The sequence below is a fragment of the Myotis daubentonii genome, chromosome 2 (genome assembly GCF_963259705.1).
Source record: "Myotis daubentonii chromosome 2, mMyoDau2.1, whole genome shotgun sequence".
NCBI classification, from domain to species: Eukaryota; Metazoa; Chordata; class Mammalia; order Chiroptera; family Vespertilionidae; genus Myotis; species Myotis daubentonii.
The window spans coordinates 7,120,557-7,148,473 of NC_081841.1; the positions used below are offsets into that span (position 1 = coordinate 7,120,557).

The following is a 27,917-nucleotide window of genomic DNA, read 5'->3' on the forward strand; positions in this document are numbered from 1 at the left end:
GCTTGCCCAGGTCTTTGGCAGGTGTGGGCCCCGGGAGCCAGGGGGGTGGGTGAATCTGGGGCCAGGGCTTGTGTGCCACCCTCCTTCCCTCCCCACAGCAGGAGCAGCAGCGGGAAAGGTTGGCGGAGGGGGGCTATTTTGGGAGCGTCTCCTTAGCAACAGCTGCCACAGGCCGTCTGTGGCAGTTTTCCTATAGGTGCTAAAATATTCCACCCTGGTGACTACTGAGTACTGGGGGGTAGGCGAGGGTGGGAACGGAGGGTGGGAGAGACCCCTACAGTCCTCTACCCCCAGGGCACAGTCTGCTAGGGTGGGTCCTGACCCTCTGGGCCCCACATCCCCTTTCCCTGCCTCTGGTCCTCGCCCTTCAAGGCTGCTCAGACTTTAAGGTCCTGAGACAGGCCAGCTGTGTCCTGTTCTGATTTCTAATCTAAGCAGCTGAGCTGCCTCAGTTTGCCCCGTCTATAGAATAGGCTGGCTGGACTTCAAGGAACTCTCCAGTCCAGGAACCTCTAAGCTCTTGTGACTGATATTTTGAGGTGCTCTTTCCCTTCCCTCCCCAGTTGGCTCACCTTCCTGGCGCGCCTCTCCTCTCCAGTCCTCCCAGCCCTCTGCAGTGCTCTCAGGCCCCTGTGGGACCAGGGAGGCCTGACCGGGGTCTCAGAGTGAGCCCGTTAGATGGTGCTCTGCTGGCCTGGATGGCCTTTCCCCAGAAGCTAGCAGCTGGTTCAAATCCTGGCTCAGACAGGTGCTTACTTCCTGAGTGACCCTGAGCAAGGCCCTTCCCCTCCCCATGTCGCAGTCCAGTTTCCCCCCGTGCACCAGGGCCAGTCATAGTCTCTGCCTCAGAGGGTTGCCAGGCTCAGATGAGAATGGAGGATGAGCAGGAAGCTCTGGCCAAACAGATAAAGGTTTTACCATCACTCTCCACCGAACTTCACAACAGGTCTCACCCTTCCAGAGAGCTGTCCTTGGCCACCCAGGCCACACCACGTGTAACACTAGGGCCCGTGCCTCAGTTTCCCATCGGGAACAGTGCCTGTGGCACAGGGTTCTGTAAGGATTAAAGGAGGCAGTGGCTGTGAATGCCTAGAACAGTGCTGGGTGAACAGTGTGCATCAGGGGTGCTTGTCCTCAACTCCATCCAGGGGATGCCTCTGTGTTAGATGATATTCTGAGGCCCAGAGAGGACAAGCAACTTGCCCAGGGTCACCCAGGCTCTGGCACCCAAGCCTACCCTCCCCCACCCTCACAGCCTCCGCACACCTGCCTCACATCCCTACCCTCTGTAGAGCAGTGGTTCTCACCCTTCTGGCCCTTTAAATACCGTTCCTCATGTTGTGACCCAACCATAAAACTATTTTCGTTGCTACTTCATCACTGTCATGTTGCTACTGTTATGAATCGTCATGTAAATATCTGATACGCAGGATGGTCTTAGGCGACCCCTGTGAAAGGGTCGTTCGACCGCCAAAGGGGCCACGACCCACAGGTTGAGAACCGCTGCGGTAGAGCTACTCAAACATGGGCTGAACAGTGGTGAGTTCCTTTTTTAGATTTTAATCATCCTCAGAACAGGCCTTAAAGGGGGTATTACCCTCTCCCTCTACATATGAGGAAACCGAGGCTGGAGAGGAGAGGTGCGCTGCCCGAGTCACAGAAGGGTGAGATGGTGGAGAAGGGACTCTTTCCTGGGGCCCACCATATTTTCCCTGCCTAGAGCTGCCCTTTTTGCTTCTCCCCACCTCCTCCCAGTCTACCCTCAGCCTCCACGGGACCCTCCTTCCCGGAGATGAGCAATGGGAGCCAGGCTGCGCCCCAGACTCAGCAAGGTCACTGTCAGATGTTTCTTCTCATCTGTGACATCACAGCCACCATGCCTCCCCTCCCTTCTCCTAAAAGTCACTGCCCGCAAGTCCCCACCCTTCTTTAAACTGGTGCCCAGTGACCTAATACTAGGAACACATGCTCTGGGTCTACAGACACCCCTGTCTCCATCTCCCCCTTCTACCTGCCCCCCCTCTTTCACCTGCACCCCACACTCTCAGGGCCAAAACCAGGCCAGGCCATTTGCCTCACCTGCACTCTCCTACTCTCAATCCCTGGAAAGGTATGATGGGTACCAGGAACACGTCTGCTGCTGAACCAGCATTCAGATGGCTTGAGTTTGCCCATTCGTTCGCATACCAAGATGCACTCAATGGAACTTCAGTCCTGGCTGCATGCCTATGAGAGCACAGCTGGGTAAGGCGGGAGCCAGGCGTGGGATGGGACATGCACCATGGAGGTCTGCACAGTGGTGAAGGGAGGACGGAGAAGGCATGGCCACTTTTACTGAGCATCTACTGTGAGCTATGCGTGCTTGTGCGTCTACATCACTGGATCTGCTCCTTTGAGGGGAGGGGTTGATAGGGCCCCCCGTTTTACAGACCGGTTAAATAAAACACTTGCTCAAGGTCGTGCAGTTCCTAAGTGCTTTGGAGCCCAGGTTGGCCTGACTCCCAAGCTCACTTAACAAGAACCAAACTTGTGCCCAGTGCTGGGTGAATGAATGAGGGGGTGGTGGGTGACTTCTGCAGGGGGTGTCAGGAGGCCTTCCTGGGGGAGATAGCATGGAGCCTGGGCCTGGAGAAGAGCAGGGATTCTCTGGGCCGAGGAGGAGGAAGGGCATCTCAGTCAGGAAGAACAGCATGTGCAAAGGCAGAGAGGTGTGGAAGCATCTGGTGTGTTCTGGAATCTGTGGGAATCAGGGTGTATGTGGAGGTATATGGGGGTGGGGTAAAGTGGGGCCTGGCTGTGCATCACCCCAGAAGTCGGGACTGGATCCTTTCAGGTGGGGAGGGTCTGGGGGCAGGGGAGCAGTCAGGGTGGTTCATGTGTGGTGGCTCCTGTGCTGGTTGCATCTCCCGGGGTCAGCTTGAAGGAGCTGGAGATTTCATATTCAGTAAGTTCCCAATCCGACTTCGGGGTGCCTCAGTCTCTCCCTCTCTTAACTGGGGGTGGTCGGAGATGGCCCGGCTCCTGGGAAGTTCCTCTGGTTGTCTAACTGCAGGTGTGCCGTCATCCCACTGCCCTGGAGGAGCGCTTCCCCACCTGCTTCCTCGGAGGGCTGGCTCCCCAGGGGCAGGGGTGCTGGGGACTTGCCCCCACAGTCCAGAGTGTGTGGAACCCAGACCTGGGGCACAGTCAGGGCGCGACCCTCCCATAGACAACACTTTGAAGTAATGGGGATGCAGAGAACAAGAGACTGGCGGCTGGACCACTCTGCCTCCCCGGGTGACTGGCAGGCTGGTGACCTCGGTACTCAGTCTCCCAGTCTGTAAAATGGGCGGTGCTGCCCTAGGTGATTGTGAGGGCCCCTCCAGCAGGAGCGGGGTGCATAGGGTCCTTCACTGCCGGTACTTCAGGAGGGGAGCGGCCCGGCGCCCAGGAACCCAGCCCCGACCCTGTCCCACCCACTCCCTTCCCGGCACAGGAACCCTTTCCACCTGCCCCTGGGGGGCTGGAAAGCCCGGGAGCGGATAATCGGAATGGGTTCTGGGAGGAGCGCTCCGGGAGGCAGGAGGAAAACCCGGAACGGATCTAGGGCAGGAGCGGGGCCACGCAGCCCCCAGCCCCGCGCGACGGGCGGGTGGGAGGGGGTTTGACGTCCCCCCGGCCAGGGCGGAGGGGAATGGCCGGGCCGGGCCGGGCCCCGTGGGCCGTCGGGGGCTCCGGGGCTGGCGGGGTGGCGGTGGCGGTGCAGCCCCCGCAGCGGGGTGCGGGTCACGTGCGAGGAGGGGCGAAAGTCTCGCAAACGGGGCGGCGTGAGCCGAGTTGGGAGTTCTCGGCGCCGCGGGCGGCGGGAGCGCGGGCTCCCGGGCGAGCCGGGGACGCAGCGGCGGTGGGGCCGGGGTCCGAGACGGCGGGGCGCGCCGAGAGCGCGAGGGAGAGAAGGACGAAGGACAGAGACGGGGCGGGAGACGGGCTGAGACGCGCAGGGGAGAGACGCCGGGCAGAGAGGGGGCGGCAGGGGCGAGGCTGGGAGGACGGCGGGACGGAGACAGACCCGCAGGGAGAGACGGCGAGAGCGCGGGAGACAGAGAGACCTGGGCCGGAGGGGGACGGGGACCTAGAGGGGCGGAGACGGGGCCCGGCCGTCCGCCCCGGAGGTCTCGGGCGGGAGGCGAGCGCAGCGGGGCCGGGAGTGAGGCGCAGGGCGGGGGGCCGCCCGAGAGCAGCGCGGGGAAGGCGCTGCGGGGGGCGGGGGGCGACCGGCGGCGGGAGCCATGGGCCCTCGGAGCCCGCGCTGAGCCCTGCCCGGGCCCCGCGATGCTGACGCCCAGGAGGCGCAGAGGGCGCGGCGCGGGGCAGCGCTGAAAGTTGGCGGCGCGCGGAGCCGGACGCGCGGAGGTTCGCGGACAGAGCCCCCCGACAGCCGGGGAGGGGCCGGGGCCGGCCGCCGGGTTCGCGGGGAGAGGGCGCCGGGACTCCCCTCTCCCCGCCGGGACGCCGCCCGCCCGCGCCGTGGGATGTAGAGCCGGCGCGCAGCCTCGCGGACGCCATCGGACCTCGGCCCGCGGTAAGCCCGCCGCGCTCCGCCGGCGCAGCCCGTCGTCGGTCCCGCCCGGGGGGGAGGCTGTGTCCTGGGCCCGCTGCTCTGGCCGGTGCGCTCAGTGCCTGATCCACGACCCGACCCGGGGTCCTGCGAATTCCCGGGAGCTGGCGAGCTCTGTCCTTCTGTCTGTCGGCAGTGGCGAGGTCTGGGTGGATGCCAGGAATGGGGGAGAGGTGGGCTGAACGGGCCTTGACCTCCTGCCCCGGTCACGACCCTTCCCTGCCTCCACCCACCTCCAGCTGCCTCCCTGGGTTCCAGAGGAGTTCCGAGGCAGGTGACTTTGGCAAGGGGGCGGAGGAGCTCTGCGATCCTCATCCCACCGCAGCCTGTTGGCCCAGGGCCCTTCCGTCCGACCCAGAACAAATCCCACTTCCCAGGTCTTGAGCACTGACTCTGGGCCAGGCGACCCCAGGGTGGGGGACAGGGATCCAGTAAATGAGGCATTTCCACATCTCACAGGGTAGAGACCCATTGTGGGGAGAGCACAGGCTGCCTTTTCCTCCCTAGATGGGGAACCCCAGCAAAGAGAGGTCTGGATGGACCCCAGAGCCGGGAAACTTCCCCTGCAACATGCTGAGTCTCCCCCACCATCACCCGCTTCTGCCCCAGTGCCCAGCTCCAGGATGGGGGGAGGATGCAGGGAGATGGGCAGGCAGGAGTGTGGTGGAGGGACCAGAGGCAGGGTGGCCTGGGCACGTTGGCAGGTGGGGGCCTCAAGAGCTGTCGGATGTCAAGCAGCAGGTTGAAGGAAAAGGCAATTTAGGGAGGGAGGTCACACTGGCAAGGCCTGGAGAGGGAGCCGTACCCTGAATGTGTGCGTGTGTGCATGCGTGTGTGTGTGCATGCGTGTAAAATGTCTATTCCGCTTCTCCTGCACATCCAGTTCTGTGATCTCCAGAGCATCAGGGCTTTGGGGGACTGTTGCCAGGACTTTGGGGGCCTGAGAACCCATGTGGCCCTGGCTTGGACTGGGATGAGGGGAGCAAAGGGCTGAAGGGAGCAGCGGGGTAAGGGCTGGAGTGCAGCATGGCAGGAGCAAAGGCCGTTGGCCGTGGAGCTGGCCCATACATATTCAAACCAGGGCCCGGAGGACTGAGCCTAGAACATTCGACTGTTTTCTACCGGGAGGAGGGGCTCTCTCTGGGGCTTTCTACACTGGGCAGTGGGCCTGCGTATCCTCCAATCAGGCTCCTAGAAACCAGCTTAGCTAGTTGAGGAACCGGCACCCTGGATAAGTCAGTTGCTCCTTGACCCTCAACTTCCACACCAGCCCCGCTGACCTCCACGGAGAGCCCCTGGGCTCAAGTGAGCTGAGGGCTGTTCACAGGCTGGGGACAGGCTGGGCAAGTGGGAGTAAGGATTCCTTTGACCTTTTGGAAAATGCACAGCTAATGGAGAGGGGGACATGTGGCCGGAAATAGAGGGCTGATCAAGGAGAGGAGGGTCCAGGAATTAGAGGGAAGATCTGGGGCTTGGGAACTATTCCTCAGGGTCCCTTGGGTTACCCTTGAAAAAGAAGCTCCTTCCCCAGGGAAAAAAAACACCTTTGGCGTCACTGGGAACAGACAGCGCCGGCCTTGAGTTTCTGCTGGGTGACCTTGGGTAGCTGTCTTGACCTCTCTGAGCCTCAGTTTCTTCAACTGGAGAATGGGGATGATGGTAGTGACTTCAAAGGGTTGCTGAGTGATTTACAGACGATGCCATGTCTCTGAAGGCAGCTTGCACAAGCCTGGGGCATAGTAGGCTCTTTTAACAGACATTTGTGGAAGAGAATGAAGTAGCGGTAGGAGATGCTGTGAAAAGATTTCTTAGCTTAGGATAAGAGGGAAGGGGAGGAGGAACAGCGTAGGCTTACAGGGCGGGCTGGTTCTTAATGTGGATCTGGGGGAGGCGGGGGCGAGAGCTGAGGGGGGTGTGAGGAGGAGGGGGCCCCTCTGCAGGGACCACTGAGTCACGAGAACATGTAAGCGACATGACAACCAGCAACATGGTAACCAAGAGACTAGCGGCGATGGGAAACGGAGCTGGAATGGTGTGTTGGGCGGGGAGGCTCAGGACTGGCAGCACCAGGGCTGCAGGGGCCCGGAGCAGCCAGGCTGGCCTCTCGAGTCAGGAGGGGAGGCCTCCAGGGCAGGTGGGCTGGGGAGGGGGAGGCCGGAGTGGAAGGAGAACCGGCGCCTCTGGGGTCTGCTGGGCAGGGGGGCTTCTCCTGCGCCTCCCCAGGCTCCCCGCTCCTCTCCTCCACGTCTCCACTTTTCGTGCCTCTCCCCCTAGGATGCCAAATTTGGCTCACGCAATCTGTCGTCTCTCTTCTGAGATTGGCACCAGGACCAAAGCCGAGTGCATTACATCACTGCAGCTCCCCCTGCACGAGGAGAGGAGAGGGAGGGCCAGAGGGCCCGGGACAGGCGGCCACCCCGCAACTTGCCTTCCTGACTTCCTGCTCACGCTCCTGCCTCGGTCCCAGGTGTCGGGGGCTTCTGGGAGCAGCCAGGTGGAGCCTAGAGTCAGGGCAAGGGCTCTCATTTAGGGAGACTCCAGGGTCGAGGCCGGCGGTCAGACATGCTGCCGTGCCCCTGGCGAGGTGGGGCCTGGGAAGCCAGAGCTCAGTTCAGGACCGGGTTTCTCATTGCCATGGTGTGACCTTGGGCAGTCCCCGCCCCCACCCCATGCAGCGTCTACATCTGTATAGAGAACAGTTGGCCATTCCAAACCCTGGTGACTCTCCTGAACAAAGACGACCTTGAGCTCCGCTGGTCTCCTGGGCGCCGAGGAGTCCTGAAGTTTGAATTGCTCTCTGTGACCTTGAGCAAGTGACTTTCCCTCCTTATGCCTCCATCTCTTCGCCTGTGAAATGGGGACAGCAGAACCTGCAACGGCACTAGATGTGCAAGAGGGGTACAGGGAGAAGAGGGAGGGTCTCTGGCCCCGAAACCATAGACACTCAGAGGCCCCGTGCTCCTAGCATGCGAGGCGGGGGGCGGGGCAGAAGGACAGTGTGGCCATTCAGACACAAGGCTTGGCTCTTCAAATCGCCGCTCTGGTGCCCCCACTTCACAGAACTAGAAATCGAGGCCCAGAGAGGGACGTGGAGCCCCCCAAGGTCACAGTGATGGTTTAGGGCAGGGGTGGGCAAACTTTTTGACTCGAGGGCCACAATGGGTTCTTAAACTGGACTCAGAAGAAGGAGCTGCGGCCGTGTTTCCCGACGTTGCCATGTTAACACTGCTGCTGGTGAAGGAGTGGAGGGGAGAGCAAGAGAACCCTCCGCTCTCTCGGCTCCGCGGGCCGGATAGAACAGCCGATCGGGCCGGATCCGGCCCACGGCTGGTTTAGGGGGTGGAGGAAGCAGAACCGGGGCCTGAACCTGGGGCTCCCGCTCCCAGTCCTGCGTGGAGATAGACAGCGGATGCCCAACCCCAGGGAGCCCAGTGGCTGCCCGACAGGACCGAGGAGCTTCCAGGGCCCAGTTCTCCCTTAGGCTCCCTTCCTGCTCCCTGGCCCCACCCCCTCCGTCCCTGGACCGTAATCCCACCCCTCATTTGATCCATGTGAAAAGCTCCCTCTCAGGTTCATTGAGAAGCCAGTTGCAGGCAGTCCCAGGCAGGGCAGGCTGCCCCGGGGGTGAAGCTGGCAGACTGTGGCCCCTCCAGAAGATTCCCAGAATGGAATGGAGAGAGCTGGGGAGCATCTGTGGGTGGTTTGTAAAATAGTGAGCTCCCCCACCCCCTACCAGAGCTGTTCCAGCAGAACCAGACGAGTATGTGCCAGGGATCCTGACCCGGTGACCCCAGCTTTCTGGGTGAGGTTGAATGACACCTCCACCTCCAAAATCCCAGGAGTCTTTGCTCTCCCCAGGAGGCTCTGGGAAGCAGCTCCATCAGTTACCTGTCTCTCCAGCAAGGAAACACATTGTCGCCAGGAGCTTGTGCAAATCCCTGCTCATTCTACGTTTCCCAGCATCCCCACAATGTCGAATTGATGTCCCAGTGTCACAGATGGGGGAGCCACGGCTCAGAGAGTCTATGTGACTTGCCCAAGGTCACACAGCAGGGAAGTGGAGGAGCCTGGATTTGAGTCCAGGCCAGTCTGGGAAGAGTGGAGAACGTCCCTCCCCTGGCCTGGATCTTGGCAGGAGAGGGTCTGTCGCCCCCATAGCGTGACACCCCCTCAAGGACCGTCTGGGGCTCCATCCTAAAGACACACCCAAGGGAGAACTCATTCTACAAATGGGAAGACTGGGATTCAGAAACAAAGAGTGGCCTGAGAGTTAGATGTGGGCCAGGGCTCTGTCCCCGGCACCAGCGGGTGAGGAGGGGCATCTGGGCTGGTGCTGGGGTGAAGGCTGAGATTTCAGGGTGGTCTGGCAGAGGGCTGACAGGCTAGGACTGTGGGGAGGGGATCAAGCCGGAGAACAAGAAGGGGAACAGCAGGGACAGCAGGTTCGCCTCTGTCCTCCCCAGTCCTGCCCTAGAGCCACCCACAGAGGTCTGTGTCATACAGTCCGTGAAGCCAGGGAAACGGGGCGGGGCCTGCCTGAGCGGGTCGTGGAGCCAGCAACCTTGGGTGTGGTCCCTGTGTGACCTGAGGTCGGGTCCTCGCCCTTTCTAGTTCGGCCCACCCATCCGTGTGGCCAAGAATCGGGTTTTATGAGTTATTTCCACAAAGCAGCCACCGTTGGGCTGCTGTCCCAAAGTGCTCTTCCCACCCCCACGGGGATCCTGGGCCCTGGGCAAGGGGTGGGCAGGGACCTGGGGCTGCTATAGCCTTGCAGCTTCCTCAGCCCCTCAGCCCTCCTTGGGGTTTGGGGGGATCTCCAGGCCCAGCCCTTCTCCTTTTCATCTTTATTCTTCTCCTGCTCCCTCTTCCCCTGGCTACGTGGGCTGATCGCTGCTCAAACTTTTAATTCAGATGGTAATTGAAATAATAATATGGGCTGAGGCCCCTCTGCTTGTGACGATGCAGCTGGTGGAGCGCGGCTATGAATAGACCTTGAGTCACACACGCGCGCGCACGCTCCTGCAGGCGCGCACACCGCTCACGGGGTGGTGGGTGGGGTACGGCAGGGGGGCGGGGGGGCTCACACTCCAGGTTGCTCTGGGTCTCGCCCCCAACTCCCAAAAGCCTGGACCAGTTCCACCCCTGTGGCCCACTGTTGGGTCCCTGTGGTGACTTAAAGACTTGGGGCCTCAGCTGTTCTCTCCATTTACAGGGGAAACTGAGGTTCAGCCAGGGGAGTGGCTGGCTGGGCACGCGTAGAAAGCGGCTGGTACTGGATTTGAACTGGCAGGTTTTGTCTGATTCTCAGACCACTGTTCTTTCCAGGACACACAGGCCAGGCGAAAGGGTGGGAGGAATGCTGGGGGTGGGGGGCTGCCCTTCCCTTTGTATGCCGTGCCCTGTCTCCTCCCAACACACACACACACAGTCATGTGCTCACACGCTCATACTTGCACACTCACACTTTCCCACTCACACGCACACTCACACCAGAGTTACTCAGCTAGATGATGATATTGATGGGTGGATGGGGTGACAAAGAGGTTTTTGGGTGACCCAGCTGCAGAGTGGGGGACGACCCCGTGTGCCAGGCTGAGCTGGGCTTTATATTCATTACTTCACATAATCCTCCCTGCCATGCCCTGAGGACCATCACTCCCACTTTTCGGATGAGAAAGCTGAGGCTCGCCTGGCTGGTGTGGCTCAGTGGTTGAGCATTGACCCATGAACCAAGAGGTCTTGGGCACGTGCCCTGGTTGCGGGCTTGATCCCAGTAGGGGGCATGTAGGTTGCAGCCAATCAATGTTTCTCTCTCATCAATGTTTCTCTTTTTAAAAATATATTGTATTGATTTGTTTACGGAGAGGAAGGGAGAGGGATAGAGAGTTAGAAACATCCACTGAGCCAAACTGGTCAGGGCTCTCATCAATGTTCCTATCGCTCTCTCCCTCTCCCTTATCTCTCTCTCTCTCTCTCTAAAAAAAAAAAATAAGTACATAAACTGAGAAGCAAGGGCCTTCGAAGGCCCCGCAGGTAGGGGGCCAAGTACCCTTTGTCCCACCTGTGCTCCCAGTTCCAGTCATTCTGGGACCCATTTGTCCTCCTGAGCGGGGAGGTGCACCTCTCCTAGCCTGGGGCTCCCTTCCTCTCCCTGCGGGGGTGCCCCTCTTCCCGTGGCTTCCTGGCCACTTGTCGACCAGCCTAGTCCAGCAGCAGGAACATCTGGCCTCAGTGGGCAGGGGGAGGAAAGGTGCCATGAGGGGCATTGGCAGGTCAAGGAGAGGGGCCACTGAGAAAAGTGGGCCTTGGGGTTCCAGACCCCAGCTGGAGCTCTGTAGGGTGAAGGCGTTGTCATGGTGACCTAGCAGCTGGGAGCTTTGGTCTAGGCATGCTCGGGTGGCCCAGTGGGCAGGGCATAGGGGGTGCATTGGGCAGAGGCACCCCGTGGGCCCGTGACGATGGAGAAAACTCTCCCTGGCTTTACCTGGTGGCCCCGATTTGCTCCTGCGTCTGCTTCTTCTCCAGCCTCTGATGGGACATGGAGCAACTGAGTCCAGAGACCACAGTGACTGCCCGGGGTCCCAGCAGCGGTGGCAGAGCTGGGGCTGGACTGGAACCCAGAGCTCTTCCTTCCCCAGGGCTGCTGACACCCTCTCTCTTTCTCAGACATACCCTATATGGCCGGGCTTGGAGGAGGAAGGGAAGTGCTGAATCCCATCAGCCCCCTCTCCTGGGCAAACCCCCAGATGGAAGGAGGGGAAGGGGCAGCAGCTGTGCAGCTGAATTAGGAACTGAACCCCAGCACAGCTACTGACTTTTCCCACACGACCTTGACGGGGTCACTGTCCCCCGAGAACCTTTCTTAGTTCCTGTGTGAAACTTGGACCACGGTGGTGACAGGGAGATGTGCCTGGCTCTTTCCTTTTGTTGTTCCTCCTGTTCTCAGAGCCGCCCTGGCTCCCTGGCCTGCAGGATGGGAGGGGACCTCAGCGAGGCCGGGAGGAGGGGTACATGCACTGTGACGGCCTGATCCCATTCACCTGATGGGAAGATTGAGGTGTGGGGGAGGGAGTTTGCTCAACCTTGACTTGGTGGTGGAGTCAGGTTTCAGTGCTGGCCTCTGGGACTTCTCAGCAGTCTCTCCCCCACCCCCCACCCCCACCCACAGCTCCTCTCCTAACCCCACCGCAGGCCTCAGAGCCCAGAGCCCTCTGCCCTGTGAGAGTTAAGGTGCTGCTCAGCCTGCGGGACAGATGGAGTCGGGGTCAGTGATTCTGGAACTCCATGAGGCCATACAGGGGAGGCGGCAGGCACAGACTAGAGTGGTCCTGGCTACTATGGGGGGCAGAGGGGCTGCCGCACTCTGACACATGGGCATCAGGCCCTCCACACCCCTCCACACCTCACCATCGTCACGGGCAGCCCACTTGTCTCTAGAAGGTTCCGCTCATTGGTACCTGCCTCCCACTTTGGCCTCTGCTCTGCACGCTGGGGCTTGAGGGACCCAGCCTGTTCTGGAGAGGAAGGGTGGCCACTTCCGCCTGCCCCCCACCCCCAGGCGAGCTCCTCCACCCTCAGTGATCCCCGCTGAGGCCTGTGGGTGGGAAGCACAAGGGCTGGTGCCAGTCCAGCTCCACCCCTGGATGGCTGTGTGGCCTTGGGCAGCCTTTCACCTACGAGCCTTCCTGCCCTGAGCCTGAGGGTGGGCTTGTGCCCTGGCATCTGCTGGGAAGATCCCAGGAGCCTGTGGGGAAAGTGGCCAGTTGTTGACGAGCTGCTGTGTGGCCCGATCACTCAGTGGCAACTCCTGGCACATTTCCAGACTGGCAGCCCCCACACTCCCCAGCCAGCACCTTCAGATCCTGTTCTGGCCGAGCCCTGCCCTGTACCCTGCCCGCCCTCCTGACCTGCTGGGTGGGGGTAGGACTGGCTGAGCGCCAGGCCAGGCCCTGCAGCTGCAGATCCTGTGCCACTTGACCTTGGAAAGAGCCTCTGGCGGGTTTCAGCGCCACCGCCCCCCAGACCTGGGGCAGGAACAGGGCCACAGGGAAGAGAGGAACCGGAGGGGGTACCGAGTGGGCCATGGCCTCGTGCCGGGGCTGGCCCGGGTCCCTGAGATGACAGACCGGGAGGCAGGGAGGGAATGGACAGCCAGCCACGGAGAGTTACCATTACCAGCTGCTCGACCTGGTAAAACTTAGTTCCTGTGTGGCCCAGTGGGCAGGGCATAGGGGGTGCATTGGACAGAGGCACCCCATGGTGCCCAAAGAGGCCTGAGGGCTGAGGGCTGAGGGGGACTGTGAGCAGATTAGGAGCTCTGAGCAGATTTAATGGGGATCAAGGCAAGCCCTAGATCCCCATTTCAATCTGCTCCCCAGTCTAGTTCCCGCAGACCTGGGGTCTGACCTGCTGGGCATCTGCACGGGACGTTCCAAGGCCACTGCGTACTAGAACGCGTCACCCCTCAAACCTGGTCCTGTCAGTGTCCCAGACACACGGGGCCTGTCGTATCTCCTGATTCACATGAAAATGTAAATATCCCCAGGCGGTCAAGGTCACTCCCCACCTCCAGAAGTCTATCTGAGGAGGGGTGAGCTGCCTGTCATGGGAGGTGTGCAAGCAACTGCTGAGTAGCCCCTGTTAGGGGAGCAGCAGCGGGTTTTCACACAGGTTCAGGAGAAGGGATTGGACCCAGAGCCCAGAGTTCCCATCGCCTGGGCCACAGCGTAGCCGTCCTGTGACCCTAAGGGTCTAGCAGCCTGTTCTTGCGAGGATTCCCCGTGACCTCCAACCGCTCCTCCCATGGTTGTGCCCCAGAAGCCCATGGTCCAAGCACAGTTGGTCACGGCTTCAAGGCAAGCCCTAGGTCCCCACTTCAATCTGCTCACAGCTCCTAAACACCCTGCAGGTCAGTGTTTTCAATCGCCTGCAGGTCCACCTTGGCCGGTGTGGCTCAGTTGGTTGCGCGTCATCCGTGCATGGAAAGGCCATCGGGTTGATTTCCGTCTGGGCTCATGCTCAGGTTGTGGCTCGATCCCTTGATGTTTCTCTCACATTGATGTTTCTCTCTCCCTTTCCCTTCCTCTCTTTCTAAAAGTCAATAAAAAGCGTGGCTCAGTGGTTGAGCGTTGACCTATCAGGGCACATGCCCGGGTTGTGGGCTCCATCCCCAGTGGGGGGCGTGCAGGAGGCAGCCGATCAATGATTCTCTCTCATCATTGATGTTTCTGTCTCCCTCTCCCTCTCCCTTCCTCTCTGAAATCATAAAAACATATTTAAAAAAATAAAAAATATTTAAAATAAATAAATTAATAAGTTGCATGTAGGTCCTGACCCATCAGTGGTTGTAAAATTGACTTAGTGAGTTCACTACTTATTTTTATTTTTTTTAAATATATTTTTATTGATTTCAGAGATGAGGGAGAGAGAGAAACATCAATGATGAGAGAGAATCATTGATTGGCCGCCTCCTGCATGTCCCCTACTGGGGATTGAGCCCACAACCCAGGCATGTGCCCTTGACCAGAATCGAACCCAGGACCCTTCAGTCTGCAGGCCGACGCTCTATTCACTGAGCCAAACCAGCAAGGGCTCACTACTTGTTTTTAAAAAACAAAATAGCAAGCACTTTGCATGTAGTGAGAGTAAGTATTATTTTTTTGTTTTGTTTCAGCTTTTCAAATATACATTATATAATGAATAGCAATGTACAATATGTTTGTTTTTACTCTGGGTTTTGGTCAAAAAGCATAAAAGCTACTGCTCTGTATAGAAATCCTGGGGGCGCCCCTGATAGGGGGGGCAGATTCCTTTTTCCCAGGATACTCAGTTCCTAAAAACATCCGCACAGAGAATTCTAGGATGCGGCTGTTCTGTCCTCAGCCTTCCATCCCTTGCCCAGCAGCCCACTTCGCTCCAGTCCCGGAGCCTTCTGTCAACCCCCACCCCCACCCCAGGCCCTAGGTCCTGCTCTCTGCCCAGCCCAGCCCCGGCCCAGTCCTGCTTCACTTTTGTGCTCCCTGCTTGCCCCACACCTTCCTGGGGACCTTCTCTCTAAGCCCTCTGCTGTGTAGACCCTTCGTTTCCTATGCTCACGTGTTGACACTCAGAGCTCAGCAAAGCAGGGCTGAGCCTTACTCACGTGTCTTCCCCCAGCACATAGTAGGTGCTCAGTAAATGTTCATTCATTCCACAGTGATTTATAGAGTGCCCGCCGAGGCCAGGCACTGTGCTGTGCTAGAGATGTGCCAGGCAGGAGGGCAGATGCCACTGAGGCTCAGCATACATTTAGGGTGATGAATGAATGAATGAATGAACGAATGAATGAATTGAGTCTCAGAGTCTCTGGCTTCAGTAGCTAGATGGGCAGAAATGATGAGTAAGCACCTCGCACCTGGCTGCCCGTAGTGGGCATTCTGACAGCGACAATCTCCCCTGGCTGTGGATGAGCTGGGATGCTGGGGTAGGAGTGGAGGCTGAGTGTTCCTCCCGCTGTCTGACCCTCCTAAGGCAGCCGGCTGCCCCCCGCTCGGCCCTGCACCATTCTCCCCGCCAGTCCTTGGAGCTTAACTCTCGGGCTGAGGGCACTGAGTACGAAGCCCAGATGCCCTGATCAGCCCCTGGGAGGACACCTGAGGGTCAGCAGAGGAGAAGCCAGTGGTCCACGGGAGGGTGAGGCGGAGGCCGAGGCTCAGATGTCCTGTCCCCACTGCAGCGTCGCAGAAGGTCTCCTTCTGGTCTCCACTCAGCGGCCACCTTTGTCGAGAGGTTCTCCCTGACTACGGTGACAAAAATAGCTCCTGCTTGGTCACGTTCTGTCACATCACCCTGCGTAGGGCCTTTGTGGGAATCATGATGGGCTGAAATTATCTTGTTCTTTGTCAGTCATCAGATGTTTATGAAGCGTCTGGGGCTCAGGGGTGAGGCAGAGATTCAAGGTCCCTGCACTTAAGGAGATTGCAAATGAAATGGGATCAGTGCTGTGAGGAGGTCAGGACGCAGACGGACAGACAGATGGAGAGCATCTGGGGGTCTCTTGGAGGAGGCAGCTTTGAATCAAGACCTGAATGGTGCAAAGGTGTGGGCGGTGGAGTCCTGGAGGAGTCCAACCAGAAGGGACAGCCCATGTAAAGAGCCAGAGTTAGGAATGGACTTGGGGTGTTCAAGGGACAAGGAGAAAGGCCCAAGTGGCTGGGGGTGGGGTGGGGTGGGGGTGGAAGGGTTGAGGTCAGAGGAGCAGGAAAGACCCTCAGCTCTAAGCTGAGGAGACCGGGGGTCCTCGGCCCGTGGAGATGGGCTGCAAGGGGAGAGGAGGCAGCAGGTGCAGGGAGGAGGAGGCCGTGGAGAGTCCAGTAGTGACATGGCTCAGAGCAGGGAGCCCTCTGCAGGCTGCATGGACTGGGTGTGGGGCCAGCGTCCAGGCCCCAGTCCTGGGGGTTCTCCTGCCTGGGGGAGCTCCTGGACCCTCAGCTTGGGATGAAAATAGCAGCTCCCCTTCCAGGGTCTCAAGGATCAGAGGAGCGGCCGGGGCTCGCGGCCCGCAGCAAACACTAAACGTTAGTTGTACCACCACACGGACACGCCGGCTGGCTTTGGAGAGGGTTGAAGGGTGACACCCAGGCGCTAGGCTGAGTGGACCCCTCCTGGGAGGTCACAGAGGGAGGTGGAGAAGGCAGGGGCGGGGCGATGGCTGGGTCTTCTCGATGCCTCTTGGACCCCCAGGGGACATGGGAGCAGGAGCTGAGTTGGCTCGTCACTGCTCGGAAGGGTGACGGGCCAGGTGGTGTTTCAGCCAAATGAGCTTGGGCACTGCACGCGGTGGGCACGTAGAGAGCAAGGAGGGCAATCAGAGAGGGGCCTTCAGGCCTGGAGGACTCACAGGGGAAGGCAAAGGCCAGCCAGGGCCTCCATCCGAGCTGCTGGGAGGACGGGGGTGCAACCGAACCCTCAGGGGACTGTGGGGAGAACGAGAGGTGATGTTAAGGCACCCTCATCAAGAAGCGCTTCCTTGCCCTCCCATACACTGTCCATCTTCGAAGAGTGTATGCAATGCAGCGAGTGTTATTCTCCCTCTTATGGATGGGACTCAGAGAGGGGAAGGCATTTTCCCACAGCCACACAGCGCACGAGTGAAGCACAGTCAAGCTTTCTGGGATCACGGTCCCTTTTGAGGACCTTATGAATGCTATGATCCTCCTCAGAAAAATACACATATGTACACACTAATTTTAAAACTTTCTCTGTGCCTTTTTTTTCCTGTAGGTAATACATTCATATGGTTCTAAAATTAAAAAAGACACAACGGGAATACAGTGAGAATTCTTCCTCCCACCCCATCCCCAGCCACCTGCTTCCCCTCCCCGGAGGCAGCCAGTGGCACCCGTCTCCTGGGTCTCCATCCGTAGACAAGCACAGACAAGCAAATATGTGTATCTAAAAATTCCTCTCGCCTCTTTGTACAAACGGTAGATACTATACTTGGTATCCATCACTGTTGCCTTTTTTCACTTAAAACGCATCTTGAAGACCCACATCGCTGCCTGCAGGGCTCACTCCTCCTCCTTCTGGCTGCGTGGGGAGCCTTTTGGGGATGGGCATGGGCGGCAGGCTGCTGCCAGGCTGGGCAACGGAGGTGCGTGACTGTCTGCAGGCCAGGTCCCAGGAGCACGCACAAGTGTCGCAGAGCCACCCAGGCCATCCAGAGCAAGGGAGGGAGCGAGCCTGGCACTTGGCTCTCACTCCCCTTCCCTAGTGCTCCCCCTCCCCCCACCTCCTCTTAGGTGCAGCCTCTGGGCCCAGCCAAGATCCAGGGCATCCTGTGTGTGGGAAGGAGGGTGCTGGCCTCCACCCCCCAAAGCTCTCAGAGACCCTCTCCCCCGACCAGCAGCCCCAGCTCCTGGAGACTTGTTTGCTGAGAGGCCAAGGACAAGGTTAAGGGACAGGGATCTCCACGCCCATTCCCACCCCTGGCTGGGGAGGTCACCTCTGCCCCCACACCTCCCCTCCTTAGCCCAGGAGGAGTCGCTGCCTTTCTGGCTGGGGCTGGTCAGGGCACCTGGGCAGCGCGCTAACACCCCCTCCTCCCTGGCTTCGGCCACCGGCCGCTGTCCCCTTGTCCTCTGGCTCTGCGCTCAGCCTCCCTCTGCTGTGTCAGGTCTCCTGTGCAGGAGGCTGGCTGGGTCTGAGCCCTCGTCTCTGCTCATCCAGCCTTCTTGCCCCTGATCTCCTCCACCCTCGCAGCTTAAAATATCCCCAGGCGGTCAAGGTCTAACCAGTCTAGCTCCCGCAGACCTGGGGTCTGACCTGCTGGGCATCTGCACGGGACGTTCCAAGGCCACTGCGTACTGGAACGTGTCACCCCTCAAACCTGGCCCTGTCAGTGTCCCAGACACACGGGGCCTGTCGTATCTCCTGATTCACACGAAAATGTAAAAGACCAACCCAGGTGAAGCCTCTTTTTAAAAAATACGTGTTTATTGATTTTTAGAGAGAGGGAACGGGAGAGGGCTAGAGAGAGAGAGAAGCATCATTGATTGGCTTACTTCTGCACGTCCCCTACCGGGTACCCAGCCTGCAACCTGGACATGTGCCCTGACTAGGAATCCAACCAGTGACCTCTTGGTTCATGGGTCGATGCTCAACTGCTGAGTCACACTAGCCGGGCAACACACCAGGCTCTTTCTGGAATGTTCTACACCCTGCCCTTCACACAGACACACAATTCTCACGGCCACCTTGACTTCCACTCAGGTCTCGGTTTAAATGCCACTTTCTCAAGGAGTCCTGTGTGGACCCCTGGCCAACCAGAGCCCCTCGTCCTCTCTCTCACGGGGTGAGACCTGTCCTCGGGAGCTCACGGTTGGTGGCTGCCGCCTCCGCTTGTTACTGTGGAGCTGGGTGCCCCTGTGTCTGCCCACAGCAAGTGAGCAGTACGTAGTTATCGAGGGCGCGACGTGGAGGACGAGGTGCAACAGACAGATCCGGGCCACAGCAGGTGGGGGAGTGGACGCCCCGCCAGTGAGAGACTGGGGTTCTGGAAAAGAAGCCTTGGGGAGCCCCGCTCGCCTCCAGATCCTTGTGTGTGGGGGGGTGCCCCTGTGGTGGGTGGGACAGTCATCGATAGAAGAGACTTCTGGGGGCTGGAAGGGGGGGTGGGTCGAGTTCTCCTTCAGGGCAGGGCCCTGGTGTCAAAGGGCACCCTGGCAGGTTGGAGCCCTGGAGTCCTCCAGCCACCAGCTCCTGCCACTGCCAGGACCAGCAGCCTGTGTGGACAGTCTGGGGAACAGCTTTCTTTCCCAGCCTGCTCTCCCGCAGGCCGGTGGCTGGGCGAGAGGTGGGGTGCGGACCTGGAGGACTGAGCTGCTGCACCCACTGCACAGAGCCCCTGGAGCCCGGGCCGCCTGTGTGTCTAGGCTCCGGCTGGACCTGGAATCCAGGACCTGGTCCTGGCTCCACTCCCTGTGACCCAGTCCCTCCCGCCCAGCCAGCCTGACCTGACTGACTGCCCCGCGGCAGGCGGGCGGGGAATGTTTGCTAAGTGGGAGAAACGGGGTTTCTTGGAGGCAGGAGAGCAGAGTGTCTAACGAATGTGCTCTGGTGTTGACCGCTGGGACCTGACTCCTGATTGCCCCCCAGGAGCTGTGTGAGCGCGGGCACGTCGCCGACCCCCTCTGTGCCGTGGTCGGGATAATAATGGCAACTTCCTCTGAGGTCATGGTGAGGGTGGCAGGAATCGATCCTGGCGAAGCACTCAGCACAGAGCCCGCACAGAGGAAGTGGGTGCTGAATGCTCCTTGCGGATGGTGCAACGTCAGACCTCATGCCGTCAGCCAGGGGAGGGGCTAGGTGTGCAGCGGGATGTCGGGGTTCAGAAGGAGTGGTGGGGGAGGAACAGCGTTAATTGAGCACCCACTGTGTGGCCTGCACTTTTACGAGGATTGACCAGCCGCGCCTGGCCCTCAGGACCGCCTGCAAGGTAGGCATTGCTGTCTTCCTTCCCAGGTGGAGACAGGGAGGCTCAGAGAGGTCAGGGAGCCTGCTGGAGCCCAGCTCTGTGAGGTCCTGAGGCCACTGCTCTCACTCACCTGGTCCCTTGTGCTGCTGTTGGAACAGACTGGGCAGGGCCGTGAGATGGACACAGGGTGGGCTCTGAAATGCAGGGGAGGAGGTCCAGGGAAGGACCGCTCAGGCCTGGGAGTGATTCCGAGCACCTGTCAATCACTGACTGTGTTCTGGGCACGTGATGTGCACGGTCACGGTCCTATTTATTCCTCATCACAGCCTTGTGAGGTAAGGACTATAATTAGCCCCACCAAAAGATGAGGAGTGCAGGGACCAGAGAGGTTAAGTGACTTGCCCAAGGTCACACAGGCAGCAAGCGGACAGAGACTCCGGAGTCGAAGCCACTGGACCGGGAGGGGGAAGACACGGGCTCTCGACATTCACAAAGAGAAGAGAGTCAGACCTCCCGGGGTCCAAGGAGCAGGACGAGGCCTGCAGAGGGTCGTGGGCAGGAGCGGACACCCTGCCACAACCCCCCCCCCCCCCCCGTGGCTAGGTCCCTCCTCAGCTCCCATTCACTCCGAGAGGCACAGCTCAGCTGCCTGGCCCCTTGCCCTCCCCTGCAGAGCCCCGCGAGTTAGAGCTGAAAGGACACCCACCCAACCAGGTAGCCAGACCGGAGAGGCCTCCTCCAGAGCCAGAGCGGGGCAGGCTCTGTGCTCCTCAGGGGCTGGGAGTGGGACAGGGCGTGAATTCCTTCCACTTCCCACCCCTGGAATCCCTCCTGGGTGCACTGGGTGAGTCCCTCTGCCCTGCCCGCCCCCTGGGCCTGCCCCCTCTGGTAGAAGAGTCAGTCTCCCTCCAGACAATGCTGGGCGCCGTGTTTCATTACATCTTCCCAGCTCTTCCAGGGAGCAGTTACTCCCTGCCACCCCCATTTTGCAGATAGGGGAGCATCTGGCTTGAGCAGTCAGTGGCCGGACCAGGACTGGAAGCCAGATTTTCTGACATAGTCATCACCATCATCTTCGTCTCCATCGCCGTATTCTGTGCCTTTACCTGCGGTGCCTGTTGACGCCCCAGCCGATGTGTCTATTATGAGTGCTGATCACGTTTGCCGCCACAGTGGCCTAGTGAGGTAGCTGCTGTGATCAGCATCTCCATTTTGCAGATGAAGAAACCGAGGCCCAAAGAGGACACCCTAGGAGGTGACAGGGCTGAGACCAAGAACCAGGTCTCGCCACCCCAAGCACAAGTGTTCGACCAGCACAGTATTCTCAAAAAGTGGAAAAGAGGTCCCGGAGTGCAGGCCGTGAGGACCCGGGCTCAGGGAGGCAGGCGGGCAGCGGGCAGCGCAGCCAGCGAGGGCTTTGGAGAGCGGAGGGGCTGGGGCCGGGGTGAGTCAGGGGCCTGGAACCAGCCAGACCCGAATCGGTATCCCAGCTTTGCCACTTCTACCGTGTGACTCCCCATCCACATCCCTCGCCCCACCCCCACCCCAACCCGGGATTCTTCAGCTGGGAGGAGAACCACTAGCCCTGCCTGTGCTATGGCGGTTCCTATTATGCCGGTTGAGGAAACGGAGGGTCGCTGAGGCTTCAGTGAGACAGACCGGCCGTCCTGAGGGTTCGTTCCCTACGAGCAGCCACAGATGATGGTTCAGGGGCCCCATGGCTGAGCCGCGTGGCCTCACCCCCCTGCTCTCCCACCTGATACCAGGAGATGCAGAAAGGCCCTGCAGGCTGGCGGAGTGTCCCTGTGTGGGCTTCTGCCCTGCCCCTCCTGCCCTCTAGGGGGAGTGTGGACTGAGCCTGCCCTGGGTCTCAGACCCACCCCTGCTTCTGTCTGGGGCTGGGTGCCACCTGAGGCGCTGCCCCCCCCACCCCCCTGTGCCTCCCATGCGTGGTGAGGGTGCGCGGGAGACTTGCCTGGGTTGCTGGAACCCACTGGGGCCGCTGCCACCCTATCAGCTTTTCTTCTGCAGAGTTGTGCGGACAAGGAATCGCATCCCAGCTTTGCCACAAAATCAGAGGGAAAATGTAAGAGATGACAGAGCCGGTCTCTTCCTACCTCCTCGGACCCCTGGCCGGCAGGGTCTCCAGCACCCCCCCTCCGCCCCCAGCTCCTCAGGAAGGACTGGGCAGCAGCCGTGCCAGCGAGCTCACAGCCCTGCTGGCCGCCTGCACTATCTCCCTGAGGCCCCCGTGCCCTGGGCCCACTGCTGACTCGCTGCGCCACATTCCTGCTCTCTGCCTCAGTTTCCCTAGTTGTCCAGTGAAGTCTGGACTAGGGGCCTCAGATTTCAGATGTTCACAACATAGTAAAATTTTTAAAAAAATATATTTTTATTGATGTCAGAGAGGAAAGGAGAGGGAGAGATAGAAACATCAATGATGAGAGAGAATCATTGATCGGCTGCCTCCTGGGAATTGAACCTGCATCCAGGCATGTGCCCTGCCCAGGAATCGAACCGTGACCTCCTGGTTCATGAGTCGACATTCAACCACCGAGCCACACCGGCCAGGACACAGTACATTTTTAAAAATGGGTACCTGGCACAGCACTGTCAATCCTTCAGTTGCCAAGAAAGGACATTAAGTTTGTAAAACGCAGGCAGCATGTCCCATCTCCATTCCTTTTCCCAAAGAAAGACTTCTGCCAGGAAAGGAGCCCCAGGATGCACTCGGACTAAAGGAAGTGCCGGAGGAAGAACCCGGGAAAGGGGCGGGGGGGGGGGGAGGGGCGGGGGACGGCCTTGCCAGGTGAGGGACAGTCCCTTTGGGCAGAGAACCTTGGGCAAGGCCCTCACCCTCTCTGGGCCTCGGTGACCTCATCCATGAAAGGCTAGGTCACCACACATTGTCCCCTCTGCCCGTCTCTTCCCCTGGCCCCCAAACCTCACCCCAGTGCCCTCTGCCAGGGGCTGTGGAGCGGGAGTGAGGAGACCAGGCTCAGGGCTGGCCTCCGGCCTCACTCTGGGACTCTCAGCAAGTCTGTCCCAGCTCTGGACTTCCCTGGCCTCAGGTAAATGAGGGCCTTGACATCAGCGATCCTCTGCTCCTTCTGGCTCCGGTTCCCTCTGTGGTGTTAATGGAGGCAGTGAAGACAGTGGGACAGAGCGGGGACAGAGACGCTTAGTGAAGGAAGACCCCCTAGAAACTTTCTCGCCAGAAGGCGCACCCGGCACCCCGGCTGTTGAGCAGAGAGAGCCTGGGATGCCCGGGTAGAGGTGTGACCCCTGAAGGGCCAGCATCACATGGCAGCATTACCAGTTAGGCCGTCAGACTGATGGGTCTCCCTCATCCCATTTCCCAGATGAGGAAACTGAGGCTCGGGTCAGTCAAGTAACTTCCTCAAGTGACAAGGTGGCTCTTGGACTTCCATCCGGGACTGTGGGACCCAGGGAGCTCCTCTGAAGGGAGAAGGGAGCCGAGCCCAGCGCAGGGGTGGGGTGACCGCGGGGGAGGGGGGCAGGGCTCTCTCCCTGGGCTGAGAGAGGGCGTTTCTCCCTGGAAGAGGCAGGCTCTGGCGCCGCTGATCTCTAAATTACAGCGTTGGCGCGCACCGGTTGCTGCGGCAACCGAGTTGTCCCGAACCGGGGAAGTGTATAAACATTGCCACAGATGCACAATTAGATCAGGAAGAAGAATAGCACAGAAAATAGAAACTTTCAGCCTTATGTAATTCTGGGCCAAAATGTTACCAGGAACCGAGGCTCGGGCCGGCCCTGGCAGCCGCTGGGGCCCGGCAGCACCATCTCTCTCCTGGGGTCCCCGTGGAAGGGAGGGGTGAGGGAGGGTCCGCCCTCCGCGGGCCCAGCTGGTGCGCCCTGCCCCCCGGGGGGTGAGGGGCCACCTCTGCCGAAACAGCTGGGATGCTGACAGCCCAGGCCCGCCTCTCGCCAGCTTCCCCTGCTCCCGGGAGGCGGAGAGGCAGCGGAGGGCACCTGCTGCTGCCAGCGAGCACCCCGCCCCTCGGCCCCGTGAGGGGGGCGGGGGTCCCCACTTGACAAACGGAGGAAGTGGGGCCGAGGGAGGTGAGATGCGTCACCCGCAGGTGACACGGGGGCCAGTGGGTGTGAGGCCTTCCCCTCTCTGAGTCTCCACACGGCGACCTCGTCGAAGTTGACGGCAGGTGGGGACAGAGGGGTAGACACACCTGGGTTTGGGCCACTTGCCAGCTGTGTGGCCGTGGGCGGGTCACTTGCCCTCTCTGAGCCCCTCTTCCCTTTCCTGTGACATGGGAATGGCGATGCCCCCACAGGAGCCGTGCTCAGGGTCCCCCCTTCCTGTCTTGCCCACCATTGGGTCTCCCCCCCCACACACACACTGCTCCCAACAGTCTGGGGACAGGACAGGAACCGAGGTGGGGGCTTCCTGCAGTGGAGGGCGTGTCCTGTGTCAGCTGCCCGGTGTGGCCACCAGTAGCCACGAGCATGGACGGTGAAATGTGCTAATGCAGCTGTGGGACCGAGTTAAATTTTTACTTAATTTTAAGTGAACATGAAGAGCCACAGGTGGCCAGTGGCTGTCGTATTGGACAGCACAGGAGACCATCCTGCCCCGAAAGAGCCAGGAGGCAGAGGGTGGACGCAGGGAGGCGAGCGGGGGCCGGAGCCCTCGCAGCTCCCTCTGCTCAGGGCGGCCGGTGGCAGGCTGGGCATCAGGAAGCTCGGGTTGGAGCAGTGGGCAAAGGGGGCTGGAGGGGGCAGCGGGAGGGCTGGACTAGGCCCTGGATCCTGGTGGCCTCAGCTCCTGGCCTGGCAGAGACCCCGTCCTGGAGCTGGGCTGGCCGTGAGGCACTGGCTCCGTCCCGACACCCCTCCCTTCGTCAGAGCCACCTTCCCGGTTGCATGCTGCTGGCCGGGGCGGATCTCCGGCCAGGCCAGGCGCTTCCCTTCCGAGCGTCTCTGGGTGGGTGCCTTGCCGCCAGAGCCGGGGTTCCCCCCACCCCGCCCTCTGCGGCCGCCGCTGGCTCCCAGCATCTCACGTGTCTGGCTTCTCGCCCCCAGGCCCCGTGTCTTCCCCGGTGACCTCGCCTGCCTCGGGACATGCTCGGGCACAACCGCAACGGGCAGCCCCACGCGCCCCGGCGGAAACGCCGCAACCGCTTCGTCAAGAAGAACGGCCAATGCAACGTCTACTTCGCCAACCTGAGCAACAAGTCGCAGCGCTACATGGCGGACATCTTCACCACCTGCGTGGACACGCGCTGGCGCTACATGCTCATGATCTTCTCCGCGGCCTTCCTCGTCTCCTGGCTCTTCTTCGGCCTCCTCTTCTGGTGCATCGCCTTCTTCCACGGCGACCTGGAGGCCGGCCCCGTGGCGGCCCCGGCGGGCGGCGGCGGGGCGGCGCCGGCGCCCCCCAAGCCCTGCATCATGCACGTGAACGGCTTCCTGGGCGCCTTCCTGTTCTCGGTGGAGACGCAGACGACCATCGGCTATGGCTTCCGGTGCGTGACGGAGGAGTGCCCGCTGGCCGTCATCGCCGTGGTGGTCCAGTCCATCGTGGGCTGCGTCATCGACTCCTTCATGATCGGCACCATCATGGCCAAGATGGCCCGGCCCAAGAAGCGGGCGCAGACGCTGCTGTTCAGCCACCACGCGGTCATCTCGGTGCGCGACGGCAAGCTGTGCCTCATGTGGCGCGTGGGCAACCTGCGCAAGAGCCACATCGTGGAGGCCCACGTGCGGGCCCAGCTCATTAAGCCCTACATGACCCAGGAGGGCGAGTACCTGCCGCTGGACCAGCGGGACCTCAACGTGGGCTACGACGTCGGCCTGGACCGCATCTTCCTGGTGTCGCCCATCATCATCGTGCACGAGATCGACGAGGACAGCCCGCTGTACGGCATGGGCAAGGAGGAGCTGGAGTCCGAGGACTTCGAGATCGTGGTCATCCTGGAGGGCATGGTGGAGGCCACCGCCATGACCACCCAGGCCCGCAGCTCCTACCTGGCCAGCGAGATCCTGTGGGGCCACCGCTTCGAGCCTGTGGTCTTCGAGGAGAAGAGCCACTACAAGGTGGACTACTCGCGCTTCCACAAGACCTACGAGGTGGCGGGCACGCCCTGCTGCTCCGCCCGGGAGCTGCAGGAGAGCAAGATCACCGTGCTGCCCGCCCCGCCGCCCCCGCCCAGTGCCTTCTGCTACGAGAACGAGCTGGCCCTCATGAGCCAGGAGGAGGAGGAGATGGAGGAGGAGGCGGCCGCGGCCGCGGCGGCCGTGGCGGCGGGCCTGGGCCTGGAGGCGGGCTGCAAGGAGGAGGCGGGCATCATCCGGATGCTGGAGTTCGGCAGCCACCTGGACCTGGAGCGCATGCAGGCCACCCTCCCGCTGGACAGCATCTCCTACCGCAGGGAGTCCGCCATCTGACCTCCGCCCGCCCGCGCCGCCTCTGCTGGGGGTGAGGTGCCAGGACCCCCTCCGCACTCAGGACAGAGCTGGCCCTGGCTCCGTGGACCTTCACAGCTGGGGGACCCTTCCTACTGACTCTGGAACCCGGGCCTGGGCAGGGCCCCGGAACCCTGTGCCCTGGCGCTCGCGTTCCCCAGCGCCTGCCAGCTGGCGGTTCCGGGGCCCTGGACCCACCATCCTTTCCCCACCGGCCCTTCCAGGACGCGCCCCCTTTGTCCTCAGAACCTTGGGGACCGCGGCTGGACGCTGGAGGGTGGGCATCTGGGGTCTGGGGTGGGCAGGGGTAGTTTGGGGGAGGGAGGGACGGGTGCGTTTCTTCTGCATGACTGTGACCTGTTGCTCATGACCTTCTTTTGTAAATACCTATAAAGGGAGAGAGATGGAGGCACCAAATCCACCTTCTGCCACTTGTACCTGCAGGACACGGAGGTGCCATCCTCTCTGTGCACCCTCCCTCCGCCCGTGTGGCCTGGCCCGTCCCTGCCCAGCTGGCTGCCCCCTTGAAGCCCTCAGAGCCAGCCTTCTCAGCCCTGGATGGTGCTGGTTTGAGTCTAGAGGTGGGAGCCCCGGGGGAAGGACACAGGCCATCCCTCCCTGTGGTCTCTCCGCGCCCCGGACCCAGCCCAATCGACAATGGAGTTTGTAACTATATTTTTAATAAAGTATATGGTCCATTGGGGTCGGCTGGTTGAAGATGGAGGGTCGGGAAGAAGAGAGACCAACATAATGTGAGTGTGTCTCTGTGTGGTATGTGTGTGGTATGTATGTGTGTATGGTATGTATATGTATGGTGTGTGTGTGTGTGCTATGCATATGTCTCGCATGTGGCATGCCTGTGTGTTGTGTGTGTGGTATGGATGTGTGTGGTGTGTGCGCGCTATGCATGCATGTGCCTTGCGTGTGGCAGGCCTGTGTGTTGTGTGTGTATATGGATGTGTGTGCTATGCATGCATGTGTCTCGCATGTGGCAGGCCAGTGTGTTGTGTGTGTGGTATGGATGTGTGTGGTGTGTGTGCGCTATGCATGCATGTGCCTTGCGTGTGGCAGGCCTGTGTGTTGTGTGTGTATATGGATGTGTGTGCTGTGCATGCATGTGTATTGTATGTGGCAGGCCTGTGTTGTGTGTGTGGTATGGATGTGTGTGGTGTGTGTGTGTACATGGATGTGTGTGCTATGCATGCATGTGTCTCACGTGTGGCAGGCCTGTGTGTTGTGTGTGTATATGGATGTGTGTGGTGTGTGTGTGCTGTGCATGCATGTGTATTGTATGTGGCAGGCCTGTGTTGTGTGTGTGGTATGGATGTGTGTGGTGTGTGTGTGTACATGGATGTGTGTGCTATGCATGCATGTGTCTCGCATGTGGCAGGCCAGTGTGTTGTGTGTGTGGTATGGATGTGTGTGGTGTGTGTGCGCTATGCATGCATGTGCCTTGCGTGTGGCAGGCCTGTGTGTTGTGTGTGTATATGGATGTGTGTGCTGTGCATGCATGTGTATTGTATGTGGCAGGCCTGTGTTGTGTGTGTGGTATGGATGTGTGTGGTGTGTGTGTGTACATGGATGTGTGTGCTATGCATGCATGTGTCTCACGTGTGGCAGGCCTGTGTGTTGTGTGTGTATATGGATGTGTGTGGTGTGTGTGTGCTGTGCATGCATGTGTATTGTATGTGGCATGCCTGTGCTGTGCGTGTACATGGATGTGTGTGCTGTGCATGCATGTGTCTCGCGTGTGGCAGGCCTGCCTGTGTGTGGTGTGTGTGTGTACATGGATGTGTGGGTGTTTGTGCCCCTTTGTGGACACTGACCCTCACCTGCCATTCTCCTCCTGGGGGCCATGCGGAGGGTCTGAGTGGGCCTCAGAGGCCTGAGTGGGTTTGAGTCAGAGCTTTGCTACTTCCCTGCCGT

General features: G+C 60.2%; 1 protein-coding gene across 1 annotated transcript; it reads left to right on the plus strand.

The window, feature by feature from the left end:
• The first annotated feature begins 3,731 nt into the window (after positions 1–3,731).
• Positions 3,732–26,268, plus strand: KCNJ4 (potassium inwardly rectifying channel subfamily J member 4). The gene is made up of 2 exons (XM_059681551.1): positions 3,732–4,561; positions 24,609–26,268. Exon 2 carries the CDS (start codon positions 24,648–24,650, stop codon positions 25,971–25,973), a length of 1,326 nt encoding a protein of 441 aa, XP_059537534.1. The 5' UTR covers positions 3,732–4,561; positions 24,609–24,647; the 3' UTR covers positions 25,974–26,268.
• Positions 26,269–27,917: the final 1,649 nt, after the last annotated feature.